Source organism: Hippocampus guttulatus, chromosome 13 (assembly GCF_054856545.1).
Source record: "Hippocampus guttulatus isolate MCC_2025c chromosome 13, RoL_Hgut_1.0, whole genome shotgun sequence".
NCBI lineage: Eukaryota > Metazoa > Chordata > Actinopteri > Syngnathiformes > Syngnathidae > Hippocampus > Hippocampus guttulatus.
The window spans coordinates 14,017,167-14,039,868 of NC_141273.1; the positions used below are offsets into that span (position 1 = coordinate 14,017,167).

The following is a 22,702-nucleotide window of genomic DNA, read 5'->3' on the forward strand; positions in this document are numbered from 1 at the left end:
ATTTCAATACTTTCAATGTTGTAGCAGGTCTCACAACTCATTGTAGAAACAACAATTTTTTTGATGAATATAGATGATTTCTTTTAGTCATGCGCACTAATTACACTATTCGTAAAAGTTCGCTAGCATGTGATTTATATTTTATGATGTATTAATAGTTTTGCACTTGTCTTTTAAATAATAGATAATTACATTTTTTTAAAAAAGAAATGTGACTTCAAAGCAAAATTCGTCACATCAATTAAGTGTTTGGTTAACTGCCTCACATGGCGACACTAGTGCCCCCGAGTGGACACCCAACGCACTGCTTCTTGCTCTCAAGCCCAGTACGACTCCCAGCAGAGCGTGAAGATGGCGGAGGGCGAATTGAACGTGGACAGCCTAATCTCTCGCCTTCTAGAAGGTGAGTAGAAAAACCCACCGAGCGATCGCGATTTCACCGCCCCGGTTTGGGTCATGTTCCCCGCGGGCTTGTTCCCTAATCCTGCGGAGTAGCCGCCTCGTTTTTACGTCGCCAAAATAGCAGCGGTGCTAACTGGCTAGCTCGTTAGCCTTGCGCTATCTCGAGCCCCTCAGTGTTTATAAACAGTCAGGCGGTGAACGCCTACGTTTAGGAACGCTACCCTTCGTCGCGTACTTTACGACGTTCAAGCCCACTTTCTCGCTTATGTGTTGCATTATTAATATTACCAAAAAATGACGCAGGTTGAATATTACGTTGGATCGAATAGGAGTGGCAGCTCTATGTATGTGGAAATGTCCCAAAAATCTCGAAATTGACTTAGCTCGTCTTAATTTAATTCCTGGAACCGACTTTCTATTACGAACGTCCAAAGCTTCATCAACCTTTAGTTCGCAAACTTTTTAAACTCGGTTTTTCTTTAAAAAAAACAGAAGAATTAAAACTTAACTCTCCAAGTACCAGCATCATGGCTAACATTAAAATGAAGTAGTGTAGTAGGCCTAAGTGTTCATCAGAAACGAGGTTTTGTTATTTACTGCGGTAGGTTGTCGCACAACTATTTTTGGGGGGCATGAGTTGCAAGTGGGAATTTCATTTATGCACATAAGACGGTGGTAGCGAATGTCACAAATTACATTGTATTTTGGCCAGCCTAGAACTCACTCATCGAGTATTATTCTGTCATAAATCAACGAGAAATTGGTCGCGAGAGCGGTAATTGATGACACATTTGACCGTGAATGAAGCTGTGATGGAGTATCGTCCTGGCGTAAACATATGCGGACCTTCAAAGCAGACCAGAAACAGGTGAATGTCATTGATAATTCTGCTCTGATGTTCATGCTGAGGGTTAGGCTGGTAATGTTGATAGCATCCCATTTTCAATGACAAAACAAATTGAAAACTTGGAAAAGAAGGGGTGAAGTGAGGCAGAAACCACGCAGAGTACATGACTAACGGCAAAAGTAACCGATATCCGGAAGCCTAAAAATTGTGCTAAAATAACCGAGTCATAGCCAACCTAGCCTAATTACGCTAAAATGGTCGATTCACAACATACCAAGAGTTCCTCCCTCCGGCGATTTAGCAGTCAGAGCCATTCACTGCAAAATAACTACCGCACACAAATTAATTGAGGCGTTCCCAGTTGACTTTGTCGTCATGCTGAGTGTAAAACAAAGAGAATGACAGCGTCATTCTCTCAGCCCGACCGATTTAATTGGGTGGTATTAACACTTTTAAAATTGGGAAAATTTGCTAGATTTTATATCCACATTGAAAGATTACAACATAAGACAAAGATAACCTGGCTTTTTTAATTTAATCGTATAAATTGTGGTAGATGGGAAAAGTGGACGTTTTGGCTAACTGCTGCCTTACTAATTTACATTTTTATGGTGGGAGGACCAGATTGCAAGGAAGAGGGGGTGGGGAAAAAAAAGATATGATCAGTATCATCTTTTCATGTTCTTAATTAAAAGCCTTGCTGTACCCAAGAGTGCCATTTTTTTGCCGGGAGTGGCCCGAATTGCTTTGGCATCGTTTAAAATGTCCTTGGCGCACTTTCATGTGATTTATTTCTCATGTGTCACCGCTGTGATGAATGAACACCGAGGACAAAAACACTCCCATGTTTTTGATGCCCCTTAAGTGTTTGGTTGGTTGTATGGAAAGCGAGTTCTGTTTCGACGGTGACAGTGGTTGCTTGAATGCGGCTGTCGCTCACATGTGAACGGGTTCAAATTCAGTCAAAATGCAGTCATTATTTGAATTAATATGATTAATTAATTTAGCTCTTGCTTCATCATTAGTTCATATAATTGGCTGATATTACCTCCTTAAAAATAATCCAAAAATGCTTTTTTGACACTCTCTCTCTCTCTCTCTCTTGAATATATGTATGTATATTTATATATATAAATGTACATGTTTGTCTGAAACATAAACTTCAGGAGTGGTAATAATTGTGGCTCGCATGATTTGATGTGGGAGGCCCGTTGCATAGTTGCAAGGTTCGATTCCGGCTCCGGCCTTCCTGTGTGGAGTTTGCATGTTCTCCCTGTGCCTGGGTGGGTTTTCTCCGGGTATTCCGGTTTCCTCCCACATTCCCGCGGCAGGTTCATGTAACACTCTAAATTGTCCCTAGGTGTGAGTGTGAGCGCGGATGGTTGTTTGTCTCTGTGTGCGCTGTGATTGGCTGGCAACCGATTCAGGGTGTCCCCCGCCTACTGCCCGAATACAACTGGCATAAGCTCCAGCATGCCCCGCGACTTTCGTGAGGATAAGCAGATCCCCCCCCCCCCCCCCACACCCCACTGAATTAACACTTGAATTAAAGGTTGCATTTAATTCTTGCCGATTAATGGTGTCTTGAAACAATGGCGGTCACATGACTCCCTGTGTGCTTCTAGTGAGGGGATGCCGCCCGGGCAAGATCGTGCAGATGACCGAGGCGGAGGTGCGGGGCCTGTGCATCAAATCCCGCGAGATCTTCCTCAGCCAGCCCATCCTGCTGGAGCTCGAAGCTCCCCTCAAGATATGCGGTCAGTCTTCCGCCTCTCACTTATTTCGTGTTTGCTTTCAAAACTTAGCTTGTAGCAGACGTGTGCACATTTTCAGCATGAGGTCTCTGATCCACTGGTGAAAGGACACTTTGATCCTCTCCTCTTTCATCTATAACTGCTTCAGACAACAAAGTGTATGCAGAAAAGTGGTGAAGATTGCACGACTGTCTGTGTCCTATGTGTTGTGTTGTGTTATTTTTGTTATTTTGACTTCAAAATGGCGCCGCGAGAGTGGCTGCCTTTCCAGCAGCTCCTATATTTTGTTGTTCTACTTCTTCCTTTCATTACTTTGCTGCTGTGAATTGGGAATTTCTCCATTGCGAGACTAATAAAGGTGCGTGTAAACTTCCAAGATGGCCGTGGTCGGAAAAAAAAACTCTCCCAGAATGCCTTGCTTTGAGATGCATGTTGCGACCAATTAAGAGCTGTCATCCTCTTCCCCCTTTTTTTCCCCCCTCCTCTGGTAAAGTAAATGAGCAATAAATAGTTGTGTTTTATTTCTTTAGACTCGTGTGTGTTTTCACTTGTTTCATCATTGCTTTTGTCTGTACAGAGTCTTCTTGCTCATACATGAGGCAAAGACCGCACTTTACCGCACGTCACGGTGAATTGAATGCAAAGGTGGAAAAAAAAAAGTGGCCGCCGTCTGTTTGAAATGTATTAATTTCAAAATTTAATTTGCTGATTCTTTCCTGGGCCACGAGAGGAAGCTTGCGTTCCACATGTGGTGCCCATACCGCACTTTAGCAATCGCGGGGCGAGCTTGATGTGCATCTCCCCACAAATCGCGAGAGATGAGAACTCGACTTACAGGCGAGGTTAGCGTGCTGCTCATGCAGAAAGAAGCTTTGTGAGTATTGTGGGCTGCGCCACTGGGGAACTCCCACTCTGTACACACACACACACACACACACACACAGTCTATTTCTTGTGTTGCGGCTCTGAGTTGTCTTATGTAACCAGACCGCATCACAGAACGCCCGCCTGAGTGGCTCTCTGACTTACAATGTCTTCTCGTCGCCCTATACGCTGAACGGAGGCACTCGGTCACGCCGTGCATTCTTCACGCAGCTCTTGAGTTTTCGTCCATGTTCTTTGGTGGACGTCTTATCGGTTGCCAGGTAGAAACGAGGCCTCCACTTGAGTCCGTGCGAAGCCACGGCAGCCCTTTTGATTTGTTAAATTAATCATTTGTTCTTAAGTTGTTGGCTTTTTTTTTTTTTTTAAATGTCCAAAATAATTTTGCTTCCACTAACAACATGGCTGTGAAAGGGATGAGAAAAAAAACCCGGGTCAGATTTCTCGTGATGATTTTCATGCGTTGTTTCCCTCTTGAGCCACAGCTGCTCCTCGGCCATCTTATTACAGTGTGCCGTCGAAACAAAGATCACAGAAGATCCCCAAAAACGTTCTTCTCCAATCATTCATTTGCACAATTTGGGCAGCGAAACAAATCTCCAAGAACGCCAAACCATTCTTTAGCACTTCTCCGATCATTCATTTGCCCTCAGTGTGTTTTTATGTTCAATACATAGAAGGCAAAATAAGACGTGTCTCATTTCCATGCCAGAGGTGGTTTGCAATTTCGTCATGGCTATATTGTCGGGCGCCACATAATAGGTGAAGTCACGCAAGTTGCAATTTTCACCATTCCGATGCGTATGCAGTCATGGTGTAACCAGGCCTGTTATTAGTTTTTTTTTGTTGCTATTTTCTGGTGGATTGGTGGCAATGGCTGCGATGGTTTGCCGGAAAGGCCCTGGCACACATTTTCGACCGCAACTCAGCCTGTTATTACCGTGCTGACCTGAAAACAGGGAGCTCTGAGTCGGAATTAGAGCTGCTCTTACTTGCGATATAAAAGGAATCGGGCCTTTGCCTGTTTGTTGTTGGATGAAAGGTACTCCTGTCGAGTCCCAGTTCCGGGTTCTCCGGCCTTCCATCTGCTTTTTGCCATCACCGTAGCACTTGCGTGGTGGCGTCGGAATAAGGACAAAGAAAAACCAAAGCACAGTTTTGAGATAGAGGTGACCCACGCCAATCATGGTGGTTAGGGACCGCAGATTAAAAACGTTCAGTATCCGTTTTCCACCCGAAATGGAGAACAAATGGGTCCCAAAAAAAAAGAAATCCTGTAATTGTAAAGGACTGTCATTGGAAAAATGATTTTCCGCACAGTGTTGCGCACGATGGGCGCCGGATCCCCTTTTTGTGTCAAAATGTGCCCCCCACCCCAAAAAAAATCGAATGAGCAGGTCAAAATGTGTCGTCTGTCGTCATCAGGTGACATCCACGGGCAGTACACGGATCTGCTGCGTCTTTTCGAATACGGCGGCTTCCCGCCCGAGGCCAACTACCTGTTCCTCGGCGACTACGTGGACCGCGGCAAGCAGTCGCTGGAGACCATCTGCCTGCTGCTGGCCTACAAGATCAAGTACCCGGAGAACTTCTTCCTGCTCAGGGGCAACCACGAATGCGCCTCCATCAACCGCATCTACGGCTTCTACGACGAGTGTGCGTACAAAGCGAAATGCCCCCTCCCCACCACCACCACCACCACCTCGCGTATGCATCTGAGTCTCGTTACACCCAAAAATAACACTTGTGTATGCGTACCCCAGGTAAGCGCAGGTTCAACATCAAGCTGTGGAAGACTTTCACCGACTGCTTCAACTGCCTGCCCATCGCCGCCATCATCGACGAGAAGATCTTCTGTTGCCACGGAGGTCAGTTCATTATCGCGGGAGTGCACCGATAAAACGGTACAACTAGAATCAAGGAAAACTGCTCAACTTTTTTTTGAAGTTAAAAAAATAAAGCACTTTTGACATTTTAGGAGTTAAAAAACACTCACCGTATGATGCGCAGTAGATTGCTCGTGCTATATTACGCCACTCCGTTTGCGATTTTTTTTTTCTCCCCCCTTCGGAAAAGTGCGCAAGATACGAATTGATTGAGAAGTCGTTCACCGACGTCAACACAAAAACGGATCGGGATTTTTGGTGCGAGTCCAAGCTCTAGTGTTCTGTAAGATATATTGAGGTCATTTTATTGTTCATCTTCTGCCTTTATTTTTCGCTGGTTATTGCCGCTCTTTTTCCCACGCATGGCGACAATACAAAAAGGGCCCATGGTAGCAAATTATTTGTAATTGGTTATTTAGTTTTGTGTATTTATTTATTTTCTAGGACTCTCACCAGATTTGCAGTCAATGGAGCAGATCCGCAGGATTATGAGGCCAACAGATGTGCCTGATACAGGTAGTGTGTTTGTTTGTGCCCCTTCCATGAGTTGCAATCCAATTTAAGGGTGACCAAATTACAGGCAACCCTTTTTGAAGCCATCATTTTATTATTTTAATGATTTGATTTTTTTTTGTTAACAGAATATATCAGACTTTAATTGAAAAGCATCTATTTCGTGGTAGTTACAACTACGCCTGGGCATTGTGAAGAGCTTCACAATGCCAGTAGATTTCAATTCTTTCGATTGCGATTGAATCCAATTCTTCTGGTTGTGGTTCAGGTTGATCTCATATATTTAAATATGTATTTAAATACTCCGCTGTTGATGCAAATGCTCCGATATTATTCATTGCAAAGTAAAAATAGAATCACACTGTACAGTCAAAGGTCCTTGCAAATATAAGCGCGGCCATTCGATTGAATTCATGATTGCATATCATTCCAAATCTGCCCCTAAAAATATTAGGCCTACTCACATTGTAGTCTAGGGCAGTCGAAGACCGGTGCAAGTTGAACAAAAGACCCTAGTGTCACCTAGTGGTGAATGGTGATATTACAACAAAAACAAAAATTGGCATATAATTGATGGCCATTGAAATGGACAGGATTTTATTTTATTATTATAAAATTTATTTTACTTTTTGGGGAAAACCCTAGACATACATAAAAAAGGCCAATAAACCTCCAATATACATTTCCCATGAAAAATTAAGCTTAAAACAGCTTTGCATTTGTGTCTTTTCCTGGTCTCCAGGCCTCCTCTGCGACCTGCTTTGGTCCGACCCGGACAAGGACGTGCAAGGCTGGGGCGAGAACGACCGCGGCGTCTCGTTCACCTTCGGCGCCGACGTAGTCAGCAAGTTCCTCAACCGCCACGACTTGGATCTCATCTGCAGGGCCCACCAGGTGAGCGGCGCTGGCCCCGGCCGGCTCTGTGCGGCGTGGGCGGTCTCTATATCCGTCGCCGTCGTAGGCGTTGAGAATGACCATGCTGCGTCTCCTCCGGCAGGTTGTGGAGGACGGATACGAGTTCTTTGCCAAACGCCAACTGGTCACACTGTTTTCGGCACCCAACTACTGCGGGGAGTTCGACAACGCCGGCGGCATGATGAGCGTGGACGAATCGCTCATGTGCTCCTTCCAGGTACATGCGCACACACACACACACACACACACACACACACACACACACACACTGAAGTGTCATGCTAATGTTTGATTGTTCATTTCTCTTGCTTAAAGATCTTAAAGCCCTCAGAGAAGAAGGCCAAATATCAGTATGGGGGGGTCAATTCCGGTCGGCCTGTCACTCCTTCCCGCACCACTCAGGCCCCCAAGAAGAGGTGAACATGCAATGGCCTTGTGAACCCCGAGAACCCCCCCCCCCCACACACACACACACGCGCGCACACACGGTAATGCCGCGTAACACAGATACAGTGGAACCTCCAAAGTTGAAGTTACATTTTTTTTTCAGCTGTTGTTCCCATCGTATATCGTCTAAAATGTATTCATGAATCCAACTCTGACGATATTGCCCAAGTGTCGTGAGGTGTATTTACGTTAGCCTGGTTATATTTTTAATGCTGTGTAATGTAAATTATATTTGTTGACTTGGCGCTCATTTTGTGCTGAGCAGACGGACGCTTGCCCTGCGTGACGGTGAGAGTAAGTTTAATTTCTTGCCTAGTATCATGACAGTATTTTTTTATTAAATCTAATGGGAGAGGCTCAAAGAACTAAAGTCTCTTACATGTACTCCTTTTTAGGTTCCACTGTACTAAACTCAATTCTTTCCACTGACCCCCCCCCCCCTCGTCCATTGACAGCTTTTTCCTTAACATGCACGCATACCTAAATTAGCTGTGAGCAATCTGTTTATTTACATCTCTATTGTTTGCCTGTTTGTTAATATTTTGATCGTGTTAATACACTGTTGTGGGAAAAGGGGGTGGGGGGAGGATAAAATGCTTATTTTTTTATTTTCCTTGAAAGACATAAAAAACCGAATTGGTGTCATTTTGCCGAGTTTTATTCCCACAGAAGCGTATCAGCGTGTATTTCAGTACATCTATTTCCGGTGAGTTGGAAAGAATGTGAAGGGACCGGCATTTGTGAAAGGATTGAACTTCTTGCCCTCCAGACATACATTCCACTGTGCCTCCATTTTTTTTAAAAGTTCCACAGACACAGTGGAACCTCCGACGTCGCCAATATTAACTGCCGCAGAAGTGACTGAAACCAACCGCCAAGGACACATTCAAAACCTTCAAAGATAACACAAATATCTGTACCATGAGCAATCTGTAGTCGGTCACGAGAGATCCAAATTAAAGTTCATAGTTCACAAATTGGTCAATACCGGCGTTCAACTTTGGCGGTTCCACTGAGTGTATTTTTGTTTGTCATATCAGATACACTCAACCTCTTTTTTTTTCTATATTGTATGTAACATGACAACAAATTCATAGAATTCTTCACCGATGGTCAGTATTTTTACTTGATTATTTTGAATAGAGATGTGCGTCGTGTGTGGCATGTCCATGCTTTTTCTAGAAGTGCTTTAAACCAGCTTGCGGATTTCCTGTTGGTGTTTCAAAAGAATACTAAATGGTCAAATGAGTCGTGCGTGATGATTGAGAGCTTCGAAGCCAAGAATTGTCCATCCGTCCCGCTCCTCCTCCTCCCACCATCGTTTTGGCGTATGATGACTGGCAGAGTGGGAGTGGGCATAGGCTGGCATCTGACCTGGCATTGCTATTGTGATCGTGACACCATCTGGTGTTTAGATGCGGTGTACTTCAGTACAATATATCTCTCGGCTCTTTGTGGCATTCTTATATCTGGTTGTTTTTGTTTGTTTGTTTTTCCTCTATTCGCACACTTGACATTTTAATTTATTTCTGAATGACGATGATGACACATGAAATGAGTGAGGTGTTAACCCAGGTTTGCTATTTGTACGAGTTTGAAAGTCAATAAATGGATGGAAACTCAGTCGGTATTTGTGGATTCTCCTTTTTTTAAATGTTTTGATGTTATGATAGAATAAATGCAGAACGTTCTCAGAGGGCCAGTCGCAAAGTGTTTTTTTTAATGATGGAATGATCAACTACAACAGTTTTGCGGTGCAACGTTCACCCTAATTGTGCAATGACAGGCAATGTTTGATTAGATTTCATGATAAGAAGGCTTCACTTGTTGTTTTTTTTTCCTCCGTCCTGTGAATGTTTATCATGCTCTATAACAATATGAAAATATACACAATTTTTTTCTTAATTCTTGTGAGTTAGATGATCAGACTACAATTGACAATTTTTAATGAAGAAATGTAAGAAATTCCGTGCTGCAGGTGTCATTCAACCCCTGGACGAAAGGGGCAGTGTTTATACCTCCGTACGAAAAGTAGCTTCATCTACGCTGATATACATACAAAATGGATGCTTCACTTGACACTCCTCATCCACATCCATGTTTTTCTTATATCTGGGATGCTTTCCAAGCGGACCAACCCGAGGTGAAGTGCTGCGTTTGCACCATCATGTCCGGGTGTTATCGCAAAAAATAAAAATAAAAGACTGTTATGAGCAAAGAAATGTAATTGGTAATGGACTATTTCAAAAGTTTTTCTCGTCAATAGTTACGCCAGGAGGAATGAGGCGAGATACGGAACATGCTGTGGCGTAACCGTCGTCTTCTTGTGCCTTCTCGGCTGCGGTGACTCGACCGAAGTTCAATGTCGGTAAGAGTTGAAGCCTGCTCCGTCACAATTAGCTATTAGCTTGCCGTTAGAATAACTAGGGGACCTGTTCGGTGGGTGTTTCGGGTGGGAAAATAACGGTTCAGTTACTAATTTACTTTCCGCTAGTGTCGAATGGCTTTCAAAGAGAGAGGCGGTGCTCGTGTATTTTAATAGAATGTTTGTGGTTGACCGTAATCGCAACACTCCCAACGATCGAGAATTATATCGTTTCCTTTTTTTTTTTTTTTTGCAGCAGCAGCAGATTGCCAGTTTTTATAACATTATTATTATAACACTTAATTCGCTTCCTCTTTCGATTATCAGTCAATCAGTCTGCGGAGTGGACTGGGCGTGAGTTGACCAATAGCAGCTCTTGAACGAATGTGCAACCTCCTGACTGCTCGAGGAAATAAATCGACTGAAGAGCCTCGGCGACTGTCATCGTTTGAGGCATTGGAGTTCAAATCTTTGACAGTATACTGTCGCACACTAAGAATCAGCACAGGTGGTGACAGACGAGCAGTATCAATTTATGAAAAAAAAATATTAAATTGACCGAGTGTGGACATACAATGTTTCCCAACACTGAGAATTAATGAGACAAACTGATTTTAAAACCTTTGAAAAAAAGCAGCAATTCACATGAAAAAAAAAATACAGTCTCTCGCCATACATAGCTAAAACTGGCCAAAAAGAAGCTCAAAGGTTAGTAAAGTCAGACAACGCATCAGGGTTATGATTGGCGATTCAAAAAAATTTCAAAGGGTTCACATTCATTATTGGCATTTTTTTGTTTGTTTGTTTCATATTTGTTATCTCTTCTTCTCCCAGCTCTGCCATTCCCACAATGAACTGTGGCACTTTCGGTGAAGAATGCCCCGGTTCCGACGTAAGTCATGTGTGGCATTGTTGGCTCTTGCCCTGCTGGTGCTCATTGTGACCTTAGCGCTTAAGTCGCTCGCCCCGGAAGACACGGCGTTCACCGACGGGAAGGAAAGCTCCCCGTACTGGAAACACGACGCAAAGAAGACCGAGGTCCAACGTGAGCCGCCCAGGATGAGCAAAGCTGCCCGGCCGGAACCGGATGAAAAATTGATGGCCACGCTGAGCAAGTTCCCTCCACCAAACTACTACCTCCACGCCTTCTACTACATCTGGTATGGCAACCCCAGCTTTGACAGCAAGTACATCCACTGGGACCACCTGCGGCTGCCCCACTGGGACCCCAAGGTGGCTCAGAGGTATCCGCAAGACAGGCACAGCCCGCCCGACGACATTGGGGCCAACTTCTATCCGGCACTGGGGCCTTACAGCTCCAGGGACCCGGCTGTCATGGAAGCGCACATGCAGCAGCTGCGTATGGCGGCCATTGGTAAGATAAAGAGAGAGTGGCGCGCCACGGTATTTCCGGGTTGTAAAACGTGATCGACTTCCCATTACAGAAACGTTTGTGGTTGTATGTCCAGACAACCCCCAAAAGGTAATTTACCAAAAACAAAATATTCACAATCTAATGGAACCTTCCATCCACCGAGTCGCCCTAGTGGAACCTGTGGTTGACTTTCATAGATACATTTGATGAAATCAACACATTCTTGCTTTTTAGTATTTTGAGTTCACACCACTCAAATTGATCAATCACCATTGATCTTTATTTTTTTTTTTACATCAGTTTAAATCCTTCAATAAGGAATGGCTTAAACAAGATATAAAGACGCCAAATATGAAATAATCACTGATACTTATCGTCTTGTATCATAAATAGAGAGCCAGTGCCCTGTAAATAATTTTCCCGACTGTTGAACCCCAAATAGGTTGGGGTTCCCTTGCACACATGATTGTAAATAACTTCCACAAGTCAATTTGACCAAGCAGGTGCTAATGTAATTAGCATGTCATCAAAACGACAAGATAAAGGCTTTCATTTTTCGGAACTATTTCTTCGACAGGTGTCATCGCGGTTTCCTGGTACCCGGCTGACACCAAGGATGACAACGGCGAGCCCATTGACGACATCGTGCCTCTGCTGCTGGACGTGGCCCAGCGCTACTCGATTAAGGTGTCAAAATGGCGCCAATGGCCGTTTGCTTGTTGTTTTGCTAGCTCGCATTTTGTTTGTTGTGTTGAGTTATGGGTTGCGTCATTCCAGCAATTCTCATTGTTGGGAGGTTCATATTGCGATATGATTTTGCTGTTGTCTCTACTTGCATTCAAAATAAAGTCAATCTAAGGTGTCGGATTTGTCGACAGGTGGCTTTCCACATCGAGCCATACAAAGGGAGAGATGAAGTCAACATGTACGCCAACATCAAATACATCATTGACAAGTAAGTCCAACATGGTCATGTTTGGAGTTATTCTTTCGTGTTAGTTGATATTTTGTTCGATATAGATTTTTGAAAAAAGATTGATGCTCACTTTCGCTAAGTTCCAACAATGTCCTTTGCTCACCTCCTCTCCGAAGTTACGGCGACCACCCGGCCTTCTTCCGGTACCGCACCGACACGGGGAAGCTCCTCCCCCTGTTTTACGTGTACGACTCGTACCTGCTGAACACGGAGCAGTGGGCCCGCCTGCTGCGTCACACGGAGAGCGGCAGCATCCGCGACACCCCGCACGACGCCATCTTCCTGGCGCTGCTGGTTGAGAAGAGCCAGCAGCGCGAGGTGCTGAGCGCCGGCTTCGACGGCGTCTACACCTACTTCGCCACTAACGGCTTCACCTTCGGCTCCACGCACCGCAACTGGGAGGCCGTGCGCGCCTTCTGCAATGACAACGGCCTTCTCTTCGTCCCGAGCGTGGGGCCGGGCTACGTGGACACCGGCGTGCGCCCGTGGAACTTCCAGAACACCAGGAACCGCATCAACGGCAAGTATTACGAGACCTCGCTGAGCGCCGCGTTGGAAGCCAAGCCCGACTTGCTTTCCATCACATCCTTCAACGAGTGGCACGAGGGCACGCAGATCGAGACGGCCGTGCCCAAAAGCAGCCCGACTCTCTATCTGGACTATTTGCCCAACAAGCCCACCATCTACTTGGAGATTACGCGGAAGTGGGCCGCCATATTTGGCGGTGAGCGCAGGAGACGGCGGGAGTGATCTGTCTGGAACTTCACTGATGGCAGTATGAAAATGAAGAACATCTTTCCATTGACTGCGATTTTTGTGTGGTTGGAGACAGGGTCCAAGCCGTAAAAGTGGTATCTAATTGGGTATAAATGCCACAAGGTGAAGGCATAGCTCTTGAAACGGAACAATCATAAAGCAACAACACCACGCATCAAGATTGTACACAATTGTGAACACACTGTATTGACTAGTTACATTTTCCAACACAAACGACCTTCGTGAGCCTCTTTAGTAATGTAGCTTAAATGACACACTTGCACTCATTGATGTGACGTCGTCATACACAGGCAAACAATATAGAGATTTTTCTTAGTATTTTTTTTTTCTAAACTATGTATTCGCCTGCAGCTGTACAGCAGTCCGTCGTTTATCGTTGGGATGACCTTCCAGACGCCCGGTAGTCGATGAAAATTCAAGCATCATGCACAACACAGATACAAAATTTGCATGTGAGGCACAGGTATGACCATCCTCCCCTTCTACACTGTAGCATCTGTGAGTTTGAATGTGTGTAACTTCACCTTCACATCGAGGCCTGGCCTGTTGAATGACATGGAAAGCAGTGTATGAGAGTGAAGTCGGCTACTGTTAGCTCAGGTTAGCCGTCCCGGAAATTGTATTAAAGGTGGGTCAAGGGAAAGGCATTTTTCTGTGAAAAATGAGGCACATTAATAATGCTCAAGTGTGACTACTCTTCTAACATTATGTATCTCCATACATCCACGGCACAACACTGCCCCTCGGAGGCCAAGGTGTGCACAGCAGGAGATTTTAATACGGTTGTTTTTATTTTCTGACTTTTAATATATTTTCATTTTACAATTTTTTTTAATTTCACATTTTTTTCTTTCATGTTATATTTTGAGTTTTGGTAGGTGAATAACCACTTTTAAATCTCAGAATAATTCAGTTTATTGATCGTAATTTCAATATCAATCGAAAATAATTTATTCATTCATTTTCCGATCCGCTTTCTCCTCGCAAGAGTCGCGGTCACACGGTGCGCATCCTCATAAATATACATGATTTCATTCTCTCTCATTTTTAATCACCCCCCCCCCCCCCCCCCCGACAAACAGGGGTGTGTAAACATTTTGTATCCACTGCGTGCCCCTAAAACATAGGTGTCAAACTCAGGTCCTGGAGGGCTGCTGTCCTGCATGTTTTCCAAGTCTCCCTGTTGCAACACACCTGATTCAAATGAACAGATCATCAGCAAGCTCCGCAGAAGCCTGACATTGAATTTGTTGATTTGAATCAGGTGTGTTGCAACACGGACACTTGGAAAACGTGCAGAACAGCGGCCCCTCAGGACCTGAGTTTGACACCTATGCCCTAAAACAATGAATACAAACGCAGGGACTGTGGAGCACCGCAGTGGCGATAAACAGAACAAGGTGGCGAGCCTGCACATTACTACACGGCAGCACACGAACATGCGCACAGTGGAGCCTCGCAGTGGCGATAAACGGAACAGGTTAGCGACCCGCACGTCACAACTCAGCAACACTCACACACGGCGGGCGCACATGCACCGAATTACGTTTTTTTTTTTTAAACATGTAAATTTACTGCTGCTGCCTGCTGCAGCATCCAGTGCGTATTGCACGCTTTTACAAGGTGCAACGCCCGCGCGCACACACGCACGCGTACACACACACACACGCTGAAGAAAAAGGATAGATGCGGCTGGTCCGGATGTGGTGACGCTCACACGACGGTGGATGATTCCAACCACATCGTCGTCATGCGAATGCAATGATTGGAAGGTCTCTCGAGATGGTGAGTAGAATTCCTTTTATTTGCCTCTCACCCACACCAACACCCTCGTATCAATTCATGCAGAAAATAAAAGCGGCATTTGCGGTTCAAAAACGCCGTTTTGGATGTGAGCGATGGGGGTTTTCGCGCACGTCCAGCGGTTGGCCAGAGGGAGCCGAATCGCGCCGAACGCGGCTGGGGTGACGGCGGGCATCGCGTCGGCCACGAATGACCTTCAGCTCCGCATCGGGGCTGCTGCGTGCATTCGCGCCGGTGCGGACGTGACGGGTTTCGGTGCGGTGGACGGGAGAGAGCAGCGTTTCGTAGTTGTGGTGATGTGCACTTGTGCAAGCAACCGTGCATGGCCCAAATATATTTCACCACAAAGGCACTAGGCTATAGCGCAACATCACACATCATCACAACACTCAATGGACACCAAAGTGAGGGGGGTGGGGGGGGGGGGGCAAGGCCGGTATTGGAATGCTGTCAGATGAGAAAGGAGAGGCGGGTGGTCATCGGGAATTTTGGGAAAATATGTGAATTTAAAACGGATGGTGTATGTCCGGGCTGGTTCTGGCCATCACGCCCCAGCCCCAAGGTGGACAATTATTTTTCGGCTCGGGATTGCCGCATCCCCACGCCGACAACTTTTCAAAACATGTTGCCCCCCCCCCACCCCCACCCCCTCCTCGAAGTAATCGTGACCGATCATGTTTTGGAGATGGCGTCAATCAGGTGTATAAAAGGGTCGCCGGTCGAACCCGAATATCCTGTTGGGCAGCACGCCCACTGGAACAGGCTCATGGGGAAGTCAAATCAAACAAGGCCTGTGGGTTAAGAGCTGTATAATCCTGTTGACACACACACACACAAACACACACACAAAAAAAACCATACCATTATGGAATTGGAAGATTGCTATCTGTGGATGGAGGAGAGGCAGGTGTAGATGCGTTGAAGCGGGACGTGCATATCTGTCTTCGGGAATTGTTGTGAATTCACTCAAGGTTTTGTCATATCTTCTCTAGTATATATATTGGAGTTCTCCTTTTGTTTGTCAGAATGCAGCCACCGGCGAACGGTTGCGTCTATTTTCCAACATGCACCTCTCCTTCAGCCTTAAAATGTCAGCATGTTTCCACGATCGCCTTAAAGAGTAATGCCTGATGCTTTTTCTGTACATTACAGGTAATTTCAACACTACATGAGCCCCCGCAGGTGTGTTGCACCTCCTCACTTCGTGTTTTTATATTGTTTTAATAACATTTCCCCGTAATTTAACTCATTCACTCCCAAAGACGTTTTTAAACGTCTTTTCAGACTTGGTCCAGAATTGGCTGGTACTGAATGAGTTAATAACCGCGCTTTTTTTTTCTCGTTGTGCTGGCTTTAAATAAAAAAGGCATTAAGAGGACCTGTTCGAGACGCAACAGAGCCCATTGGATTGTCGTATTTATCCCGCACAATAGCCAAGACAGAGCAACCTGTCGTGGACGACTCCGTGTAGGAACATCTGCTTCGCTCGGATTCCAGCTGCAAGTCAAATCCACGAGGTTGGTAACAGGATTTTCATTTACTTTGAGAAGCCAGAGGAGTTAATTAGTTGCGGGGTGCAACCTCAAACATTTACGTCTATTAATTCCCAAACACCGGTCCGCAGGCATTTTTTTTTTTAAACTGTCGCAGAGATAGGTCGACATAAATTCTATGAATATATTTCCTGATCAAGAATGCATACCTGTCAACTTTTCGGAGCGCCAACCTGTATAAACGACCCAAAAAAATCCTTATAAAGAGCAAAAAAATCCTTATAACATACCAAAGCATTTTATATGTCAAAATAACGGCAGAAAAAAACCCCACAAAATTTTCAATGATATTTATTGTAGATCTCCATAATACAATGTCTGGCCGAAGTATGCAATGAATACTCGCTGTTTTCAACTAGGAACCACGTGAACTACTGGAAAGTTACCGGAAATGAAAGCATTCGAGTAGACTAGCACCATTCTGGGCAAAAGCAAACGGAACTACCTGTTAGAGGGGGAAAAAAACCCCCCGGAAATTTTCAGAATCCGTATGATTTGTGCGATACGGCCTTCATTCACCACAAAATCCGTATGACCTATGGCTAAACCGTATGAGTTGACAGGTATGAGAATGTCCATCATCACCCATAGGTGATTAGTTTCCAACCGGAAAGACGTTTCAACACTCGGAAGTGACGTCGGCTAGTTTGTAGCATGGAGCATATCGTCTTGCTTTGAGGCATGGTGAAAAAAAAGAATGGTGATTTCATGGAGGCAAAATTCAAAAGCCTCGGTGCTGCGCTTTCGTTGATTGTCTCCCATTCGGCACCTGGAAACTTTGCACGTTAGGCTCGTCATAAGCCGAGTACGTCGCGGTATCGATTGACATCCATTTGGAGAGACGGTATATTTTCCCGTCTTCTGTTTTGTTCTTCTTTCAGGAAAGAGTAATGTCATCGGCATCCGTTCACAGGATCCTACGACCTCTTTTTTTGGGCACCTTCATCCTGGGGTGCTTCGTGACTCTCTTTTTGATGTATTTTAAGCCGTCCACCAGCTGGCTGTCGGGTTCCGTGGAGTCCAACGTATCCAGCGAGCGCCTCAAGGGCGTCTTCTACGCCAAGGGCGACCGCAACGTGACCACCGTGCTCATCTGGTTCTGGCCCTTCGGTCAGACGTACGACCTGAACGTGTGCCCCTCCCTGTTCAACATCGACGGCTGTTTGGTCACGGCCGACCGGAACCTCTACAACAAGTCGGACGGCGTCCTCATCCACCACCGTGACATCTGCTCCAACTTGTCCAACCTTCCGCCGCTTCAGCGTCCGTCCTTCCAGAAGTGGATCTGGTGGAACCTGGAGTCGCCGTCGCACTCTTCTCAGCTGGCCGGCATCGAGAACATCTTCAACCTGACGCTCAACTACCGGCGCGACGCCGACATCGAAGTGCCTTACGGCTCTTTGCTAGCAACGCAGGGCGAGGGCGACTTTGTCCCGCCCAGCAAGAACAAGCTGATCTGCTGGATCGTGAGCAACTGGAATCAGGAGCACGTGCGCGTCAAGTACTACAACGAGCTGTACAAGCACATCGAGGTGCACGCGTACGGCCAAGCCTTCGGCGAGTACATCACGGACCAGGACTACTTCCCCACCATCGCCAGCTGCAAGTTCTACCTGGCGTTTGAGAACTCCATCCACAAAGACTACATCACCGAAAAGTTCTACAATCCGCTGGCCGTGGGCACCGTACCTGTGGTGCTGGGTCCGTCGCGGCAGAACTATGAGAATTTCGTCCAGGGGGACGCCTTCATCCACGTCGACGATTTCACGTCGCCCAAGGAGTTGGCCGATTACCTGCTGTTCCTGGACAAGAACGAGGAGATGTACCTCCGATACTTTCAGTGGCGGCGGCACTTTAAGGTGAAGATGCCGCTCTTCTGGGCTGAGCACACGTGTCTGGCCTGCGACTACCTGCGCAGGCACAGGGAGTACAAAACGCTCAAGAACCTGGACAAGTGGTTCTGGGGCTGAGCCGAGTTGTGCCGCCGGGGAAGGCTTTATGACTTTAATTCATTTGCCTCGTCACAAAACTTGCACATTGTGTTCTTGTCATGATTCGGTGACCAATTCAATTTGAAATGGAGCCAGTTTTTGCAAAGCCTTAATTTTGACTTTTCTCTTGTCCCCGCAAAGCGATGCCCATCGACACATTCAACAATGTTCCTGACGCTTTTTGGACCTGTGCTGATTCAGACACCAAAAGTCCAAATGGCCACGGTCAGTTTCAACACCGCGTTTTTCGCTGAGTTCAGGTGAAAGGCGGACGACGCCCTGAACTGGTCGCCGGCCAAGTAGGTAATGCGCACGCAGAGACAAACGACCATTCACACTCCCGTCCAAAACGTGACTGAGCTGCTTGCGCATAAGTCAAAGCGAGTGTCGCACGACGCCGACAGCGTGACCTAAAAATCAAAATACGCTCATAATTATCTGTTATGTAACATAGAATTCCTAAGGAGTGCTAGCAGCGACCCAATGAGCACTCAACAACACTTTTTTTGATGGCAAATCCTAACAAACGATCATTAAACTCCCAAAAATGGCAAAGCTAGCTATCTGGAAAAGAAAAAGCTGGACTTTGCATTTTTGAAGGATCATGACACATCCGTAGTGACCATAAAAGAGTGCAAATAAAATTCCACTCAGTTCATTCACTAAAAGCATTTATGCTAGCTTCCGGGCTAACCGCTAACATTTGCGGTCGGTGTCCATTCCTGTTGTTGCATCCCCGATGTTGAAGACTTCTTTAGGAATTTGGATGTGTCGCCCAAAATAAAAGCCAAAGAAAATGGAAAACAAAAAGATGTCGACTCTTGTCACTGAAGTGTCGCAGCGTATATACCAATTCCCATACCCGACATCAGGATGTTCTCTTTCAACAGCAAATGACTTTAGTGTTACTTACATTTCGTTTTGTTTTGTTTTCACACCAATAGGAGACTCTCTATGTTCTGAAGTCTCATTTCAACACTTCGGCTCCCTTTTTTTTTTTTTTTGGACAAATAGCTAAGACTGGATCCTTTAAGATTTCACAGGTTCTCCTTTTTAAAAAAAAATAGTATTCCTGACATCGAATGTTTTAAAATTAAGAAGAGTGTTGTGCGTAACAATAAATGGTTAACACTGTACTTTTTTTTTTTTTTAATGGTTGACAGGTGTTTTTCATACTGTATTACCAGTAACTCTAACTTTGTCTTTACTACGGCGCGCTGTGAACTGAAAACTGAACTTGGTCGTAAACTGAAGACTCCAAAGACTCTTGTGCAAAGTCAGATTCTTATGCAAGATCATTTCTAACTTCTGCCATACACTGGAAAATCGTGGCGTGTGTGATACTGCAACCTTTTTCTTTTTTTTCCAATCCGATCAGAAAAAAACAATAACAAAACGGTAAATACAATTTGTCCCTTCATTTTGTACTATTTTTCTGGATTTTATTTCTTTATTTATTTAAATATTTAATTTTTTTCAGATAGAACATTTGCAGAGGAACTTTGATACCCCCCCAAATTTTTTTTTAAAAATCTCACTTTCAGCGCAGTTCTTTTCTGGCTTTGAAAAGACAAGTACAAATTTGAAAATAAATTCAACTTTGGGTCAATGTGTAAATTACCAAAGCACCTCACGAAATCCTTGAATTTATGGAAAAACTGGCCTTCTGTATGATTAAAAAGAAAAATCCAATATCCATCTTCTCAGACTGAAAATTCCGCCGTCGATATCGATATTGTCTGTATTTGGATCTTTGTGGCCACCACTACAGGATTGTTTTTTTTTTTTCTTATGGAGCGCCATAGTGAAACATGTATTTATGTAAAAAGAAAAAAAACCCAACGTCATGTGACAATAAGGTATGAGAAGGGGTATGTTGTGTGTATTTTGGAAGTGTTCGCGTTACACTCTGACGTCGATGGAAATGTCGTGGTAACCTTTTACCGAGCTTTTACGCTCCAGTGTGCTTGTCGCGTTGGCCCGCTTGACTCTCACTTTTTTTGCCAAACTTGTGCAGCCTCCGTGTGTGTGTGTGAACGTGACGCTCTCGCTGGGGGGGCGCGAATCTCAGAGGCCCCAAAAAGAACACATACACACACACACAAATCATACGTGGCATCAACGTGTGTGTGGGTGTCAAGTATTTCGCCATGTCGCCCATTTGAAATGGGTCAATCGAGGTTTTTTTTTTTCATTTTTGCCAAATCACTGTATTTTGCCAAATGTTGTATTTGAACTCTAGATGTTAACTAGTGTCAAAGAAAAAAAATAAAGAGTGAAATGTGTGATGGCTGTCATGTCACAAGACAATGCTCAAAACACTTTTCATGAAGCTGTTTGGCCGTTTCGTTGCTATCTTTCAGCGCACCAATAGAACAACTCAACATTTTTTTCTCCCACTACTGCTTGCCACTCCCAGTTGACTGTCACACTGTGTATTTAAAGCAAACATATAGCCTTGGGTGTGCTAACGTCATGCTAATGCTAGCATCTATTTGACTGACATCTGAACACAAATTCTGCAGCAACACACGGAGACATTCAATATAGCAATATTCGATGCCATAAAAAGTACCTGGACCTTAAATTGAATATCAACGATCAAGGAGATGGATGGATGGATAGATAGACAGGTGGACCTAATGTTGTCTATTGTCTATCTTAACATTGTAGCATGAGCACATTTCTTTGCAATAACACTCCCCTAAGTTGATGTAGTGAGGCTCAAGTGTCCACACACACACTCACACACACACACACACACACTCAAAGTGCAATATAATGCATGTGGTATAAATAGCTTGGGAGAAGTCCGAATAAGTGATTGATGATGTCGAGGAGAGCATGTTGTGGTGGTTACGCCTCAGTCCTCCGCCTGTTGTTAGTTACACCCTGGCTCTCGCAAACGCGTCGCTATTTGCACCGCTATCGTCCGCGCACAAGTGGGAAGTAACGAAGTACAAATACTTGGTAACTACTTAATGTCCCTTTGTAAGGGAGCTAAAGTTTCTTTGAGCACAGTGGCACGGAGTTTGTCACTTGTATCCCGGATTATCTTTCCCCATTAAAATAAATGGAGATCTTATTTTATTCATCTGTAACTTTTTTTTAAGAGAAGAAAATTACCACTATGTAGTATTGTGCTGATAAACAAATAGAAAGCACCTAAACGGTTGCATCGTCTTGGCCTTAATTCAGTGGACATTGTGTTGCTCCTTATGTTGTGTGTGCCTTGGTCCCTAGAGGGCAGTATAACACATTCAGAGGAACCCCGATTGAACGGTCGAATTGGGCAAAGGAGTTGCCCGTGAGAGACAATATTTGCGGTCATCACCCAATACAATACTCCCACTGATGCACTTTTCTTTTTTTCATCTCCGTTCCGAATGGATTCCACAGTACTTGCACCTTTACCTTCTTCTTTTTTGCAATACGTTTACTCTCTGCCTTTGTGTACCTGCGTGTGTGTATGTATGTGAATGTGTATGTGGGTGTGTGTGTGTGTGTGTGAGACAGTGGGTTCAGTGATGTCATGAATCCACTGATGCTATTTGAGGATTAATAGGAGGGCTCAGTTAACGGTGTTAGAGGGTCTCGCCAATCTGTAATACAAAAAAAAACTGAAGCTATGCATACCATTAAGGACAGATTTACTGACTGGATATCCGGTGACCAATCCCGCAACCAGCTGACCTACAGTATATATGTGGCTACTCGTCTACCGATTTACCCTAGCTGTCCATTGATCTGTCACGTTGTCCTTCCGTCGGAGCAACTGACTCACCAATGCACGGAAAACCCTCACCGGAAAGCCTCAGCCTTGTTCCAAACCCTATTTTGAAACCCCAAACCTTATTCCAAAACCTTCATTTTGAGCCAATGACCATTGTTTGACCAACCTGACTATTGACCAACCAACCTTACTACTACTACCTACCAATCCATCGGATCCAATGCATGACAGGCTGATTGAACACTCCAAATTGTCCCTGCGATTGGCTGGCAACCGGTTCAGGGTGTCCCCCGCCTACTGCCCGAAGACAGCTGGGATAAGCTCCAGCACCCCCGTGACCCTTGTGAGGATAAAGCGGATATGAATATGGATGGCCCTCCGAGGGAAGACGTCACTTCAAAGTGGCCCATGACAAAAATTATTTTGACACCCTTGCAACAAAAGTATTTTTCTCTTTGTCTCTGTGACCAATCAACTTCCCCG

General features: G+C 45.0%; 3 protein-coding genes across 8 annotated transcripts; all 3 read left to right on the forward strand.

Moving 5' to 3' along the window:
* The first annotated feature begins 295 nt into the window (after positions 1 to 295).
* On the forward strand, positions 296 to 9,269 carry LOC147196449 (serine/threonine-protein phosphatase PP1-beta catalytic subunit-like). The gene is made up of 8 exons (XM_086126859.1): positions 296 to 403; positions 2,875 to 3,006; positions 5,311 to 5,541; positions 5,649 to 5,753; positions 6,216 to 6,287; positions 7,027 to 7,178; positions 7,282 to 7,416; positions 7,515 to 9,269. Exons 1-8 carry the CDS (start codon positions 352 to 354, stop codon positions 7,617 to 7,619), a joined length of 984 nt encoding a protein of 327 aa, XP_085982985.1. The 5' UTR covers positions 296 to 351; the 3' UTR covers positions 7,620 to 9,269.
* Positions 9,270 to 9,476: 207 nt separating this feature from the next.
* manea (mannosidase, endo-alpha) lies at positions 9,477 to 13,782 on the forward strand. Of its 4 annotated transcripts, XM_086126856.1 has the most exons (6): positions 9,477 to 9,789; positions 9,913 to 10,014; positions 10,846 to 11,386; positions 11,964 to 12,073; positions 12,265 to 12,341; positions 12,479 to 13,782. In XM_086126856.1, exons 3-6 carry the CDS (start codon positions 10,888 to 10,890, stop codon positions 13,110 to 13,112), a joined length of 1,320 nt encoding a protein of 439 aa, XP_085982982.1. In that variant the 5' UTR covers positions 9,477 to 9,789; positions 9,913 to 10,014; positions 10,846 to 10,887; the 3' UTR covers positions 13,113 to 13,782. The 4 variants fall into 4 exon arrangements, with proteins under 4 accessions (XP_085982982.1, XP_085982983.1, XP_085982981.1 ...); XM_086126857.1 differs by lacking the exon at positions 9,913 to 10,014 and having other exon boundaries at positions 9,731 to 9,789; XM_086126855.1 differs by lacking the exon at positions 9,477 to 9,789 and having other exon boundaries at positions 9,796 to 10,014.
* A 714-nt stretch (positions 13,783 to 14,496) lies between these two features.
* Positions 14,497 to 20,771, forward strand: fut9a (fucosyltransferase 9a). 3 transcript variants are annotated; one of them, XM_086128033.1, is made up of 4 exons: positions 14,497 to 14,924; positions 16,095 to 16,124; positions 16,309 to 16,459; positions 17,377 to 20,771. In XM_086128033.1, exon 4 carries the CDS (start codon positions 17,386 to 17,388, stop codon positions 18,463 to 18,465), a length of 1,080 nt encoding a protein of 359 aa, XP_085984159.1. In that variant the 5' UTR covers positions 14,497 to 14,924; positions 16,095 to 16,124; positions 16,309 to 16,459; positions 17,377 to 17,385; the 3' UTR covers positions 18,466 to 20,771. The 3 variants fall into 3 exon arrangements, with proteins under 3 accessions (XP_085984159.1, XP_085984157.1, XP_085984158.1); XM_086128031.1 differs by having other exon boundaries at positions 16,376 to 16,459; XM_086128032.1 differs by having other exon boundaries at positions 16,376 to 16,459; positions 17,482 to 20,771.
* The last annotated feature ends 1,931 nt before the right edge of the window (positions 20,772 to 22,702 follow it).

Excerpts from the sequence above, each read along its gene's own strand:
- LOC147196449 (XM_086126859.1), top strand. The coding sequence starts at position 352 with ATGGCGGAGGGCGAATTGAACGTGGACAGCCTAATCTCTCGCCTTCTA. Across the intron at positions 3,007-5,310 it reads AGCTCCCCTCAAGATATGCG|GTGACATCCACGGGCAGTAC; the intron begins GTCAGTCTTCCG and ends TGTCGTCATCAG. Across the intron at positions 7,417-7,514 it reads CGCTCATGTGCTCCTTCCAG|ATCTTAAAGCCCTCAGAGAA; the intron begins GTACATGCGCAC and ends TCTTGCTTAAAG.
- manea (XM_086126856.1), top strand. The coding sequence starts at position 10,888 with ATGCCCCGGTTCCGACGTAAGTCATGTGTGGCATTGTTGGCTCTTGCC. Across the intron at positions 12,074-12,264 it reads CCCAGCGCTACTCGATTAAG|GTGGCTTTCCACATCGAGCC; the intron begins GTGTCAAAATGG and ends ATTTGTCGACAG. Across the intron at positions 12,342-12,478 it reads ATCAAATACATCATTGACAA|TTACGGCGACCACCCGGCCT; the intron begins GTAAGTCCAACA and ends TCCTCTCCGAAG.
- fut9a (XM_086128031.1), top strand. The coding sequence starts at position 14,901 with ATGATTGGAAGGTCTCTCGAGATG. Across the intron at positions 14,925-16,094 it reads TTGGAAGGTCTCTCGAGATG|GTAATTTCAACACTACATGA; the intron begins GTGAGTAGAATT and ends TGTACATTACAG. Across the intron at positions 16,460-17,376 it reads CTGCAAGTCAAATCCACGAG|GAAAGAGTAATGTCATCGGC; the intron begins GTTGGTAACAGG and ends TTCTTCTTTCAG.